The 14,731-nt window shown below is 37.8% G+C and overlaps 1 protein-coding gene and 1 long non-coding RNA gene across 13 annotated transcripts in view; one reads left to right on the top strand and one right to left on the bottom strand.

The window, feature by feature from the left end:
- Window positions 1-1,573: 1,573 nt before the first annotated feature.
- Window positions 1,574-14,731, bottom strand: part of LOC125762713 (flotillin-2) — a 150,216-nt gene continuing 137,058 nt past the window's right edge. For 10 of the 12 annotated variants that reach the window (XM_049425165.1, XM_049425172.1, XM_049425166.1 and 7 more), the window contains 3 exons: window positions 6,838-7,190; window positions 6,358-6,756; window positions 1,574-6,286 (listed from right to left, as the gene is read on the bottom strand). In XM_049425165.1, the coding sequence (XP_049281122.1) occupies window positions 6,107-6,286; window positions 6,358-6,756; window positions 6,838-7,190 (932 nt within the window). In that variant the 3' untranslated portion in view covers window positions 1,574-6,106. Of the gene's footprint in view, window positions 6,287-6,357; window positions 6,757-6,837; window positions 7,191-7,900; window positions 8,177-9,938; window positions 10,206-14,731 lie in introns of those variants that run through there. The other 2 variants (XM_049425176.1, XM_049425177.1) reach the window with 2 other exon arrangements.
- Window positions 11,051-14,473, top strand: LOC125762757 (uncharacterized). The gene is made up of 3 exons (XR_007418245.1): window positions 11,051-11,126; window positions 12,221-13,125; window positions 13,839-14,473. It is a non-coding gene; the product is annotated as an uncharacterized LOC125762757 (long non-coding RNA).

Here is a 14,731-nt window from a genome sequence, read left to right as displayed (position 1 = left end):
GGAAACAAATCTTCGACAGGTTTTGTGCATGAAGAGCATCCTAATTTGAACACTCTGATGCACTGGGTAGGCACGGGAGAAACAGATTTGAATCATCTGTTTTTAGTGGAACTCGTCTATGATTCATCTGGTGACGAAGGTTACATCTTAATAGCTCAATCAGAAAACTAACAGTGACGTTACCTTCCTTTGCTTTACTAACAACATTCGTCATCATTCGTATACGATCACGGAACAAAATAAGAAACCCATTACAGGGACATATTCAAACCGTTTTAGTGAAGTACAGCTGGATACTGGAAAGTTCTATTTCCTCAATTGCACGATTGCAAGTATTTAAGATAAACGTACCACAAAACATCACCAACTGCAAAAGATGATAGGTAATTGAAATAGTAAAATAGAAATGAAGTGAACGCGATACCGCCGGTGATAAGATGATCTTTTAAATTCACTCACTTCAAGGGTTTGGTGAGTACACATCACACGTACAGCGCAGAATCTCGCCTGACTACGGGTGAGATACTCATCTGCAGTGTGGTGAGATTGAGCTGAGTGTGAGCAGCATCACAAGTGAGAACGCCAACAGTGAGCATATGTGCTGTGGTAGAATGGAATGGAGCTCCTCCTGTTTCATTGATTGTTTTTGTAAAAATGAACGAGAATAGAATTAAGATTATATTAGATTCGCGTACTACGCGCGATCCTTACTCCATTAGCCATAGAAACAAACCATACAATGCTTTACTGGACAAGAAAACATATAAAACATACAATCTTATCACGGCTATAGTGGACCAATTATGGCCGTTTGAAGCTTGGTGATTGGTGTTTATTCGTTTATCCAATTGAAACGAAACAAAGCGCAGATCGATAAGAGCTTATCAGTTGTTAAAGAAGAAAGAAGATCGTTTAAAGAACTATCTAGCAATCTTTTGGACAAAAATGCTCTTGTACTCCTTTAGGAGAAGAGATTGTGCAGTACACAATTCGTAAAAATTAAGTAATGTATTCGTTTGTGTAAGAATAAATACGTTTAATAAGTATTACCAAATTCATAAATAAAAAGGAAATGAAAATAATAATGATTGTGTCGTTAATTTCTCACTTTTGTGTTAATTTGTTGCGTTACGTATTGAATGGGTGTTCCCTTACCCCGTCACTACATGCTTCGCAATTTTCGCGTTTGCGAACGAGATTTTTTTATTTAAAGCGTTATTCGAGTGAAAAGAACCTTATTGCAACAAATTCCCGTTCAAAATGCACCAATTTAAAAAATTTTAAAGCGTTATTCGAGTGAAAAGAACCTTATTGCAACAAATTCCCGTTCAAAATGCACCAATTTAAAAAATTTCGCTAAATTTCAAAAAAAAAAGTTTGGGCCGCTAAGTCGGGTAGCTTCTGGCGTGGATCCATTTTCGCTAGCAGCACAGTGTGCGCTACTGATCAACAGACGGCGCGCTATACTGCGCTGAGCAGCCAACAGCACCCAGGCGACAAAAATGTCGAAGCTGTGGTGTATGATAATCGTAGCGTAAAAAATAGAAAAGAAAGACACAACACCGGATGAGGGTTACATTTATTGATCGCTTCAGTTATACTTTATTGAAATCAGAAACATCATCATCATCATATACACGCGTTGTCGGCTAATGGTGTGGCTGTGGTTTGTTGTTGGTTCGTGGTTGTTGCACACCGGCAGGCTGACCGGCGGTTCGATAGTGTTTCGCGGTTTTACATTACTGGCCGATAAACCGATTGCCTTACGGACCTTCTCATGCATTCCACGCACAGCTTAAATTAGTATGATTCAACAAACTGTCACCGTCAAGAGAGGGTACGTACATATGGGAGGGGTATGGTGGTGGCCGATCGCAGAACAGGCGCATACACATTAACGCCGCCTTTGTCTCGAAGCATTAATTACATGACACTAGTTCGAGATTTCTAATGAGACGGAGCATTCTTCTAGCCTAACGATAGAGAGGGAGAGAGATAGTGTTGTTTAGCTGTTGTGTAGGGAATAATTTTGGGGTTTTTTTTCCTTTACTTTGTACGCACGCACGTGTGACCTGCTCGTCTTGACGACGTTTTGTTTTCGTGCTTTTTCTTTTCATTCTCGGTTTTGTTAACCTATTGAAAGGCATTTACGTTGTATGTGTGAGTGTATGTGTGTGTGCAATACATTTTTTGTTACCAAATGTTGTCACCAATTTTATTATATGAAAGAAAGGACAAACAATCGCGCGACCCTTATATTAGGGGCGTTATGATCATTAGCCGCTGTTCGGTGTGTATGCTTGAAAAACGGGACACAGCAGAACAGGATGTTTTAAAGACGGAAGAAACTGCTAAGTTCGTTCGATCGGTTTTGGGTGTTTGTAACGTGATTTAGAGTTAAATGTTTATAGCAATCATGCGTACACGCAGAAACAAACGATCAATTATCAAACGAGACAATAGACAGCTCACACACATATAAACGATTTGACGAGTACACAAGTACACGAGCGAATACAGGAGGTGGCGGTGCGCGCTAGTGATCTGCTCTTGTAATGTTTTTTAAATTACGCTCAGTAACAACACTCGGTCCTGTTCTGTTCTGTTCTGTTTCCTTTTGGTTCGCGTGCCCTTAATGTGCTAGATTACAATTAATTTTTGCGTGAAAAGTAATATAAACTGTGTTAGAACATTGTTTGTTTAGTATGCTTTTTTTCGATTTTCTATTTTTTGTTTGTTGCTGTTGTTACACAAACCCCCATTGAACGTGGTTCATAATGTTGTCCTTTTGTTTTTTTTTTGCTATATTTATCTACTTTTACGATGTTACTCTTCTTACGTTTTTCGAACCGCAAATGGTTTGCTTATTTGTTTGTGTTTAAGGGAACGCATGTTCGCTTTTTCCTTTCTTGTTTGCATGTTATGTTGTTATTTTCATTTATTTTTGTGGTAACATTTTTTTAACGTTTGCTCTGGTGCCGTTTGCGCTCTCGCTTACTGTTTTCGGTTTTTACACAAGCACTTTCGTTTCATGTTTTCGTTTTACGCATTATTACTTAGCAAATGAAATCTGACTAAGAGGTGAAACAAAATTTTAGGAGAGAACACAATATTCTATTGAGATATCCTATTGAGCTTTGGCTATTGGCTCAGTAAATGCAATCGTAAGAGTACACACTTTTCTCGGATGTGACTCGTTGTACAAAATATTTCGGCACAGAAAATTTTGCCCTTTAGTGCAAAATAAGGAAACAAAACGTTCATAGAACAAACTTCCATCGCGATGTTGTGGTTGTAGCTGTGTGCCGATTTCGTCATTCCATACGAATACGTTCGTATTTTGTAATTACTTCTAGCGGCACACGCTATATCGTTTGTTTTCGTAATTGTTGGCTACTTTCTTCTGTTACATTACTTTACTTTGTCAAGCACTGTATGATGAATGTGTATGTGTTTATGTTTGTGTGTGTAGTACGTCGTACGTCCATTCATCAAACTACATCGATCATTTCTATCATGTTCTATCCCAAATCATCCTACACGTTTGTGTAATTTTGCGTTTTTTGCTGTTGTTATATTATTGTTTGTTTTGCTATTTACTTTTTGTCTGTTGTATTGGCTTCCAGCTCGGTTTTTGTTCACCCCTTTGTCTTCTTCACTCAATAAACACGTCTTTATATAAGGAGTATAAAAAATATACACTTTTTCTGATTTTCTTTTTCTGTGTAAGTTTTGTTTTCTCTTTGTTACTTCATCTTCTTCTTTTGTGTTTTCTTCTACTGTTAGCTGCTACTTTTTGTTTCCTGTTTTGCAATACACAATATCTTCTCTTTGTCTGTGTTGTTTGTTGTTAAAGTTTTCAAGTGCTTCAAGTTTCTTTTACTACACGTTTTCGATAGAACCTATTTACGCATCTGTCTTCGCTACTTCTGTTACTAATGTTTTTGTTTTCGCTTTGTTACGTGAGTTTGTTCCACTAGTTCTTAATCGGGGTTCTTTTGTTTTTTTTTCTAGAAAGGAAGAAATTGAATCAAGCGAAACAGGCAGCAAGGATGTACGATTTGTGTTTGCGATTTTCGAATTTTCTCAAAGGATCGCTATATAATTTTGACTTTAAGAGCTAGGAATCTTACGAAGCGCGTTAGATGTAATGTTGCGAAGGGTGGAAGAAGAAAAATGTTTTACCTTGGGGTTTTGTTTCCTTTCATATATTATACATTGTCTAGATCGAGGTTTGTTTTTTGTTTGTTTTCGGTTGTGGTGTGTTTCGTTTGCTACTTGCATGGGATAAAATGGATTTATACAGATGTAAGTAGTGTTTCGTGTACTTTTGTTCCTGTTTACCACCACTGGACGAAAGTAGGGTTGTTTTTTTTGTTCTTCTTCTTTTACAGGGTATTAGTATCGATTCGCCCTGGTAAATATGTTTTTATCTCTATTCATTGTTTTACCGGTACCGTTTAAAGCAACTGAGAAATTGATAGGCAACCGGTTTGGACAGCAGTTTGAATGGTTTTAGTTTGATAAGTAAGATAAATACGGCCATAGAGCGTTACATTGTACCGGTTGCACTGATCTCTAAATGAAGGCGTTCGCTACAGCATGACCCGGAAACAGGAAAGAAAAAAAGCGTCCTACAGTGAGTACAATTTAGAAACAATATTGTTCCGTGCAGCGTCGATATTTCTTAGTGGCGTTGACCCATTTTACGCGTAAATCGTTTTATAAAAATGTAGCTAGAAAATTAAAATGAATTCGCCTAAAAAGGTCACTCGTAAGTGATTTTAAATGGTACTAAACGTTTTTGCTTTTTCATTTGCCTGACGTCCGACTAATCATCAGAATTAGATCTAAAACTCATATTGTTTTTTTTTTCGTATGTATTCGAACCGTTGCATTGCCAATTTGCTTCGCGATGTTCGTGGTTGGTTTAGGACATTTTCCCGTGTTTCATTGACGTGTTTCCTCGATCGTTATAAGGAGATAATGCTTTGCTTTGGTGTTTTCGGTTATTTTTTTTAGATTTTTTCGAACATATAAAAGCATTAAAGTGAGATTAGGTTAAGTAGTTAACGAAGGAAATGTTATTTTTTTTGCTGTTAACAACGTTTCTGGCTGAACAATTTCTTCAACGTGGAACGATCATAATGCGAAGTGTTATAAATCGATGCTATGGAAATCTTTCGTGTTAGTGTAATACAATACAATAAATGTGATGTGTAACATATAGCTAATAAGAAACCCATATCCTAAGAAAATCAAAAACAATAGTTTGATATATGAAGTAACTGCTAATATAGCTAGCAGCTTATACAGAATGTAATAGAAAAAAACTTACTTTAAACTTGAGTAAACATGAAACAATAATAGGAAAATGGAAAATAATGCCACTAATTTAACAGTAATTAAAGATAATCTAGGGATGTGATTTGAGATAAGTAAGGCTGTTGGAGCAATGCATTACTTTCTGATTTAATGGAATAGTAATAAAACAGCAAAACTGAATATTCAGGTAACTAAAATCAAGGAAGTCTGAAATGGCAGGCCAACAACTCCGAGGTTGTAGCGCAACAAAGAAGAAACCACCTTTTGTCAATTGCACATATGTACATGTAAGTATTCTGTAAAATAAACATTTAGGTGTACAAAAAGCTGCACAAAATGCCAATTAATCATTGTCCTATGAAGAATGACATTATTTTCCACTTGCCGTAAAAGTAAAGATTAACGAACGCAACAACTAAGCGTTCCACAGTGGCTTCGTCCACTGCTAACTAAATAACAATTAACGCAAAGAAAAACGAATAACCCATAACCATGAAGCAGAACTAAGAAAGTAATTATGTAGCAAAATAGTGCCTGTTTGATAAGAATATCATTTGAAATATCGATCGATTACAGTAATAGTTTTGGCTGGTCGATTTTGTGTACGGTACCGAAATCAAAAAGTTCGTTCGTTTTACTTCCGCCCTTCCTAACTGGTCGTCTGGTCTCTGTTTGATTGAGAGTGTGTAAGTTCGCTAGGATGAACTGTGGTTGTCCGTAGATCTGCATGTCCGTTATTATATGGCTTCACACATTACGAAGAAGCACCGTCAAGGGCTGATTATGCCTTTGCACCGGGTATCTTTCCCAGCACCTTCGATAGATCGACTCCGGTTAGGGCATTGATGGCTGGAGGCAGCTGTCCAACGAGACGCGTTACATCGCCCGTCGTTTGATCGTTACCACCGATCAGTACGATCTCTTCGGTCTTTGCCAACGGAGCCGCAACTTCCGCCGCAATCTGGAGAATACACAAAAACGTATCAGAATCGGTTGTTCCGTTTGGTCTGGTATGTACTGCGTGCCCCTTACCTTAGGCAGTGATTCAAGCACGATATTCATGATGGCCGCATCACCGTACATCTTGTACACGTTCGCCTTCATGCGCATCCGCTCCGCTTCCGCCTTTCCGACCTGTTCGATGGCGTACGCTTCCGCCGATCCGATCTTCTTGATGCGCTCTGCCTCCGCACGGGCAGTTTCGACCGTTTGCGTGCGCTTACCCTCGGCGATCGTTTGCACGCGGTAGCTCTCTGCCTCGGCTGGCAGCTTTACCGTGGCGGACAGTTCGCACTCCTTTCGATTGATTTCCTGAGTTTCGATCTCGATCTGCTTGCGGCGCTCGACGATATCGATCTGAATTTCCTCGTTACGGATGCGCTGACGAATCTTGGCTGCCTGCAGTTCGTAAGCGAGCTGCGATTCAGCTTTCTGCGAAACGGAAAAAAAGAACCCCAAAAACATTAATATGTTTCGCCTGGCGGAAAGGTTTTAACAGCAGGTCAAGCTTACCGCAGTGTTGATTTCCTGATCAAAGTTTGCCTTCTGCAGCTTGTACATGCGCGCATTGTCCTCGATCTTCGTGTCGGTTGAGTACTTCACGTCCATTGCGCTCTTTTCGCACTCCGCTTCCCGAATACCCGCGTCACGATTAGCTTCGGCGACACCCGCATCGGCGTCGCGCTTGACGCTCGCCGTCTGTGCCTTACCGAGCGACTGCAGATACTGGACATCGTCGTACACGTCCTTGATCGTAAAGGACAATATCTCGATGCCCATCCTGCCGACGTCAGGGGCCGCGACCTCGCGCACCAGTGCCGCGAACTGGTCGCGGTCTTTGTACACCTCCTCGACTGTAAGCGTTCCTGTAGGCGAAAAGATGATAGAAATGTGTCAATACATTTCGAATGATGTTTTCGCTGAATATCCCGATTAATAATCTTACTTCAGAAAAGGAAACTAATATCTCACAGTCACTATGTTTATTAATTCCCATGTTTAAAAATATTTGTTTAGAATAATTATTTATGTTGACAATAGCTAGCACTATGTCACGAAGCGAATAGTTGGTTGGCATAATCTGGTCCCTACAATTTATGAATTCGTGCCATAGACAGATAAGCTGCTAAGACATAAAACTGATAATAAAAATAACTTTATCAATGTACTAAAATGTACTTCGGAGTATATACTACGGCGGTACTTGAGTGATATCACAACAAAAATGATCTAAATAAACGATACTGTTGCAAGAAGAAGGTTAACACATTGTCCTCAATTAATATGAACTTGAATGATCATCACCTCCAGCAACGGTCACGGTATGCCGACAATACATAATGAACTGGTGGCACGATAGAGCAGCATTTATATAATTGAAGGGGAATTTTATTTTATTGCCCTTGATGCAGTTAGTGTGACGTAAAGAGCGTAAATGTTGAAATTACACACCAAAAGAAGCACGTATTAAACCCGATATTACCACAAAACAATATTTCACTACAAAGTAGCTTAGAATAGACGCGTTTAAATCACATCCAAAGGATGGGATGTAAGAAATAGTTCGTTTTATTACCTTTTAATAATACCGTACGTAGCACCAAAGATCATGCCCAGCTGCAGCATACCCATCCAGACGAATCCCATTTGTGCACTTTTCAAGTGTTCCTTACTTCCTTGCGTCTTATACCACACTTGAAACTCTCTGTCTCTCTCTGTCTTGCGGTAAGTTTATGCAACAACGACGTTTATAACTAGATTTTGCACTAAACAACACTCCACTTAAGTTCTTATCGCTAAATGAAGGTTGTATAACAGAAAAGCGCGATTACAAAACTTCACTATCACTTTACTGTTGATGGTAGGGAAACAATATAGAGTAAAAGTGACGGAAATTAAACTTCTCATTTCGCATTGCAATCGACGGTGAAGGTTGAACTAAACTGATCTGAGTACAAACAAGAGTTCGTTTCCATTTTAACGGCTTTACTACACCATCGCAAAGCGACGAAACAATGGTTGTGCAGGGCAAATCAAACAGAACTGCAACTGCAAACTGCACCTCGACAAGGAAACGACACGGTTAACCTTCAAGATCACTATGAACTCGTAGCTGCCGAGCAATATCGATTCGCATGGTCCACTGGTGCGTTCAGAACAAAAACAAATCACCCTTTTTAATACTATTTACCACCCTCTACGCGGAAGCGTAATCAATTCAAGGAAATGTACTTCCTCACCAAAGGCAAAACGGTACTTCCACCATCTTATCTTCGGGATGATTGAACTATAACGTATCGTAACGAAACGTAACGGTGCAAGCATCCTCCTCTATTATGTACGTTATAGTTTGGCTAAACCTAATTTGAATTTAAAGTTTACATCGACCACCAACAGGGAAAGAGAGGGTGAGAGAGATAGAGCAAAATATTGTATTTAAATCATTTCCCTATCTTGGCAGTGATGATAGTGATCGAAGGTACTTCTTCAGTGCTTTAAATTATATGATACACGGCAGTGTGCTTATCACGCGATAATTTCAACAACTGCCGTTGAAAGACCCATCGTCGATGGTTAACGATTCTGGTGCAAGATTTGTCGCTAGTCTTATCAGCAACGAGGAAGGAACGTTATCACCGTTAGCTTCAAAGTGTGCTATCTTTATTGCAATTAAACAGACCTCGGACAGCTGAAAACTGAGCATGTTCTGTATGTTTACCTTCCGCAGAACGCATGGTCACCGGTGCTCATTCCTACACTCGTCGTTTTGGCAACATTTGTTTGCGTATCGGAACTACTTGAAGCATGCAACAGGAGGTCACTCAATCGAATGTTGTTTGCAGCCATGTGCAAAAAATCAATAAACCCGTCATTCGTTGGATGGAAATAGATATTCTAAGCCATTTTCACAACGTGACTTGACTTGGCTGGTTCGAGCTAGGAAAGAAAGGGGTAGCACCTGCAAGGATCGAAAGGTGACGGTGACCGTCATGAGCTAAGACGGTGGGGGGTTTTGCTGTTCCTCGTGACGAGCAATTTTGCCATTTGAAAGGCTTACTACTTTACAAAGCAGAGTAGTACACTTTGGTCTATGCAGTGCAAATTGCAGTTACTAGTGGTGGATGTGCTCAATAACTCGAAAAACCTGTACCAGTAAGTAGCTATAAATTACCAATAGCTTGATGCATAATCAATTTCTACTTAAGACTAGCAACGCTTGGAAGCAACCTTGTGAGCGGTTGATCTTTCTGCAAGCAGGTCACGTGCTATTTTAAAAAATCCTACTGCTAATCTAAGCGAAACTCGAGCATGTTTTTTGATTAACACTTTAGATCACACTTTATTATCACTCAATTTCATTGCACAACACTGTGCCAAGAAAACAGTTGCTTTCATCTTTTGCACTAATTTATCCGCAGAGCTATTTCATCGCACAACTTATTAAATCACGCGTTCACAAACGTTTGAATTGCAGTACGTCTTACGCTGAAAAAGAAATCAAATTCTAACCCGAAAGCAAAAATATTCTTCACACAAAAAAAACACTCTATGACGCACGGTTATAATGCGTAAACAATAGTGTTGTTGATATTTCCGATCGGACGTAAAGTTACTTGTTTTCTTTGGCTGAAATGAACTTCTTCTAAATTCACACTTATCACGCTATGCTCAATGGTACCGATGACGCGCTCGCGGTGACTGTTAGTACGAGTCTGGTTCGTAAAGCCAATGTATGTTGGTTGGCAGGGACGTCTTCCTTGCGCCATTTGCAGGGTTAGTGAGAAACGCTTTCTTTTGCGGTTAATATTTTTAACATTTACATTAGGAATCAGAAAAATATTAAACTATAGGTCTTTGTTGGTCAAATTATCAAGGCACGGAGGCCATTGAAGACTGTCAACAATCTTTTTTAAGATGTTTACTATATTGAGTTTCCGAAGAAGTCATCTGTTAGTATATTATTTTTGGAAAGAAAAATGTCGTTAGAAAAATAGTTACGGGCACTATTTATCAAATAACTAAATATGTTCAACAAAAGGAAAAAATTGGCTTCAAAATTTACATCTTCTCTAAAAACCCTGCAATAAAAACGTAGTGAGTGGCCAATACGAGACTTAGTGAGTGAACTGTGGCAGTGAGCCGGCACAGTGAGAACAGCTGTTCAGCGTAAAGTTCTTCATCCTCACAATTAGTGTTGGGTCAAGTAGCTCTTTTGCAAGAGCGGAGCGCACCGCTCTCGCTCTGTAAAGTGTGCGGTGGGCTTGAGGTAGCTCCACACAGGAGCGATTGTGTGATGCGCTCCCACGAGTGAATTGAAATACCTCTTTCGCTCTTGACCCACTAGCTATAAGCCTTAGGAAATTTTCAAATTTTTTGATTTTTTTGAATTTTTTATTCCTTTTTTATTTAAAACATTATTTGAGTGAAAAGAAACTTATTTCAACCGATTGGCATTAAAATAAATCAATTTAATTTTTTTTGCAAAATTTCTCAAAAAAATGACAAGGGGTACCCCTTGTGAAATTTTCGAGTTGAAATTTTTTAAAAAAATTTTTTTCGATTTTTTATTCTTTTTTGTGTTTAAAGCATTATTTAAGTGAAAAGAAACTTATTGCAACAAATTCGCATTAAAATATATCATATTTATAAATTTTGCTAAATTGCTGAAAAATGAGGAAAATTTTACATTTTCTCAAACAGGGTATGGAACTTGGTTCCTCGAATAACTTCTGGCACAGACATCTGAGGGCATGGCCGTCCAAGAAGAAAATGTAGCCATTGGTGCCATCTATCGACCACAGGTTAAAGATTGGCGATCCGTTAGATACCAACAGAGTTATAGGCAAAACTTGGTGCAAAAATGAGGAAAATTTTACATTTTCTCAAACAGGGTATGGAACTTGGTTCCTCGAATAACTTCTGGCACAGACATCTGAGGGCATGGCCGTCCAAGAAGAAAATGTAGCCCTTGGTGCCATCTATCAACCACAGGTTAAAGATTGGCGATCCGTTAGATACCAACAGAGTTATAGGCAAAACTAGGTGCAAAAATGAGGAAAATTTTACATTTTCTCAAACAGGGTATGGAACTTGGTTCCTCGAATAACTTCTGGCACAGACATCTGAGGGCATGGCCGTCCAAGAAGAAAATGTAGCCCTTGGTGCCATCTATCGACCACAGGTTAAAGATTGGTGATCCGTTGGATACCGACTGAGTTATAGCCAAAACTTGGTGCAAAAATGAACCTTATGAAATTTTCAAATGTTTAGAATTTTTTAATTTTCTTAAATTTTTTATTCTTTTTTTTATTTAAAACATTATTTGAGTGAAAAGAAACTTATTTCAACCGATTGGCATTAAAATAAATCAATTTAATTTTTTTTGCAAAATTTCTCAAAAAAATGGCAAAGGGTACCCCTTGTGAAATTTTCGAGTTAAAACTTTTAAAAAAATTTTTTTTCGATTTTTTATTCTTTTTTGTGTTTAAAGCATTATTTAAGTGAAAAGAAACTTATTGCAACAAATTCGCATTAAAATATATCATATTTATAAATTTTGCTAAATTGCTGAAAAATGAGGAAAATTTTACATTTTCTCAAACAGGGTATGGAACTTGGTTCCTCGAATAACTTCTGGCACAGACATCTGAGGGCATGGCCGTCCAAGAAGAAAATGTAGCCATTGATGCCATCTATCGACCACAGGTTAAAGATTGGCGATCCGTTTGATACCAACAGAGTTATAGCCAAAACTTGGTGCAAAAATGAGGAAAATTTTACATTTTCTCAAACAGGGTATGGAACTTGGTTCCTCGAATAACTCCTGGCACAGACATCTGAGGGCATGGCCGTCCAAGAAGAAAATGTAGCCATTGATGCCATCTATCGACCACAGGTTAAAGATTGGCGATCCGTTTGATACCAACAGAGTTATAGCCAAAACTTGGTGCAAAAATGAGGAAAATTTTACATTTTCTCAAACAGGGTATGGAACTTGGTTCCTCGAATAACTTCTGACACAGACATCTGAGGGCATGGCCGTCCAAGAAGAAAATGTAGCCATTGATGCCATCTATCGACCACAGGTTAAAGATTGGCGATCCGTTAGATACCAACAGAGTTATAGGCAAAACTTGGTGCAAAAATGAGGAAAATTTTACATTTTCTCAAACAGGGTATGGAACTTGGTTCCTCGAATAACTTCTGGCACAGACATCTGAGGGCATAGCCGTCCAAGAAGAAAATGTAGCCCTTGATGCCATCTATCGACTACAGGTTAAAGATTGGCGATCCGTTGGATAACGACCGAATTATAGCCAAAACTTGGTGCAAAAATGAGCCTTATGAAATTTTCAAATGTTTAGAATTTTTTTAATTTTCTTAAATTTTTTATTCTTTATTTTATTTAAAACATTATTTGAGTGAAAAGAAACTTATTTCAACCGATTGGCATTAAAATAAATCAATTTAATTTTTTTTGCAAAATTTCTCAAAAAAATGGCAAGGGGTACCCCTTGTGAAATTTTCGAGTTGAAATTTTAAAAAAATTTTTCTTTTGATTTTTTATTCTTTTTTGTGTTTAAAGCATTATTTAAGTGAAAAGAAACTTATTGCAACAAATTCGCATTAAAATATATCATATTTATAAATTTTGCTAAATTGCTGAAAAATGAGGAAAATTTTACATTTTCTCAAACAGGGTATGGAACTTGGTTCCTCGAATAACTTCTGGCACAGACATCTGAGGGCATGGCCGTCCAAGAAGAAAATGTAGCCATTGGTGCCATCTATCGACCACAGGTTAAAGATTGGTGATCCGTTGGATACCGACCGAGATATAGGCAAAACTTGGTGCAAAAATGAGGAAAATTTTACATTTTCTCAAACAGGGTATGGAACTTGGTTCCTCGAATAACTTCTGGCACAGACATCTGAGTGCATGGCCGTCCAAGAAGAAAATGTAGCCGTTGATGCCATCTATCGACCACAGGTTAAAGATTGGCGATCCGTTGGATAACGACCGAGTTATAGCCAAAACTTGGTGCAAAAATGAGCCTTATGAAATTTTCAAATGTTTAGAATTTTTTAATTTTCTTAAATTTTTTTTCTTTTTTTTATTAAAAACATTATTTGATTGAAAAGAAACTTATTTCAACCGATTGGCATTAAAATAAATCAATTTATTTTTTTTTGCAAAATTTCTCAAAAAAATGGCAAGGGGTACCCCTTGTGAAATTTTCGAGGTGAAATTTAAAAAAAAAAATTTTTTCGATTTTTTATTCTTTTTTGTGTTTAAAGCATTATTTAAGTGAAAAGAAACGTATTGCAACAAATTCGCATTAAAATATATCATATTTATAAATTTTGCTTAATTGCTGAAAAATGAGGAAAATTTTACATTTTCTCAAACAGGGTATGGAACTTGGTTCCTCGAATAACTTCTGGCACAGACATCTGAGGGCATGGCCGTCCAAGAAGAAAATGTAGCCCTTGGTGCCATCTATCGACCACAGGTTAAAGATTGGCGATCCGTTAGATACCAACAGAGTTATAGCCAAAACTTGGTGCAAAAATGAGGAAAATTTTACATTTTCTCAAACAGGGTATGGAACTTGGTTCCTCGAATAACTTCTGGCACAGACATCTGAGGGCATGGCCGTCCAAGAAGAAAATGTAGCCGTTGATGCCATCTATCGACCACAGGCTAAAGATTGGCGATCCGTTGGATACCGACCGAGATATAGGCAAAACTTGGTGCAAAAATGAGCCTTATGAAATTTTCAAATGTTTAGAATTTTTTAATTTTCTTAAATTTTTTATTCTTTTTTTTATTAAAAACATTATTTGAGTGAAAAGAAACTTATTTCAACCGATTGGCATTAAAATAAATCAATTTAATTTTTTTTGCAAAATTTCTCAAAAAAATGGCAAGGGGTACCCCTTGTGAAATTTTCGAGTTGAAATTAAAAAAAAAAAATTTTTTTGTTTTTTTATTCTTTTTTGTGTTTAAAGCATTATTTAAGTGAAAAGAAACTTATTGCAACAAATTCGCATTAAAATATATCATATTTATAAATTTTGCTAAATTGCTGAAAAATGAGGAAAATTTTACATTTTCTCAAACAGGGTATGGAACTTGGTTCCTCGAATAACTTCTGGCACAGACATCTGAGGGCATGGCCGTCCAAGAAGAAAATGTAGCCATTGATGCCATCTATCGACCACATATTAAAGATTGGCGATCCGTTAGATACCAACAGAGTTATAGGCAAAACTTGGTGCAAAAATGAGGAAAATTTTACATTTTCTCAAACAGGGTATGGAACTTGGTTGCTCGAATAACTTCTGGCACAGACATCTGAGGGCATAGCCGTCCAAGAAGAAAATGTAGCCCTTGATGCCATCT

This window comes from Anopheles funestus, chromosome 2RL, assembly GCF_943734845.2.
Source record: "Anopheles funestus chromosome 2RL, idAnoFuneDA-416_04, whole genome shotgun sequence".
Lineage (NCBI taxonomy): Eukaryota > Metazoa > Arthropoda > Insecta > Diptera > Culicidae > Anopheles > Anopheles funestus.
The sequence above is the reverse complement of the archived record's forward strand: the minus strand, read 5'-3'. Positions and strand labels throughout refer to the sequence as shown.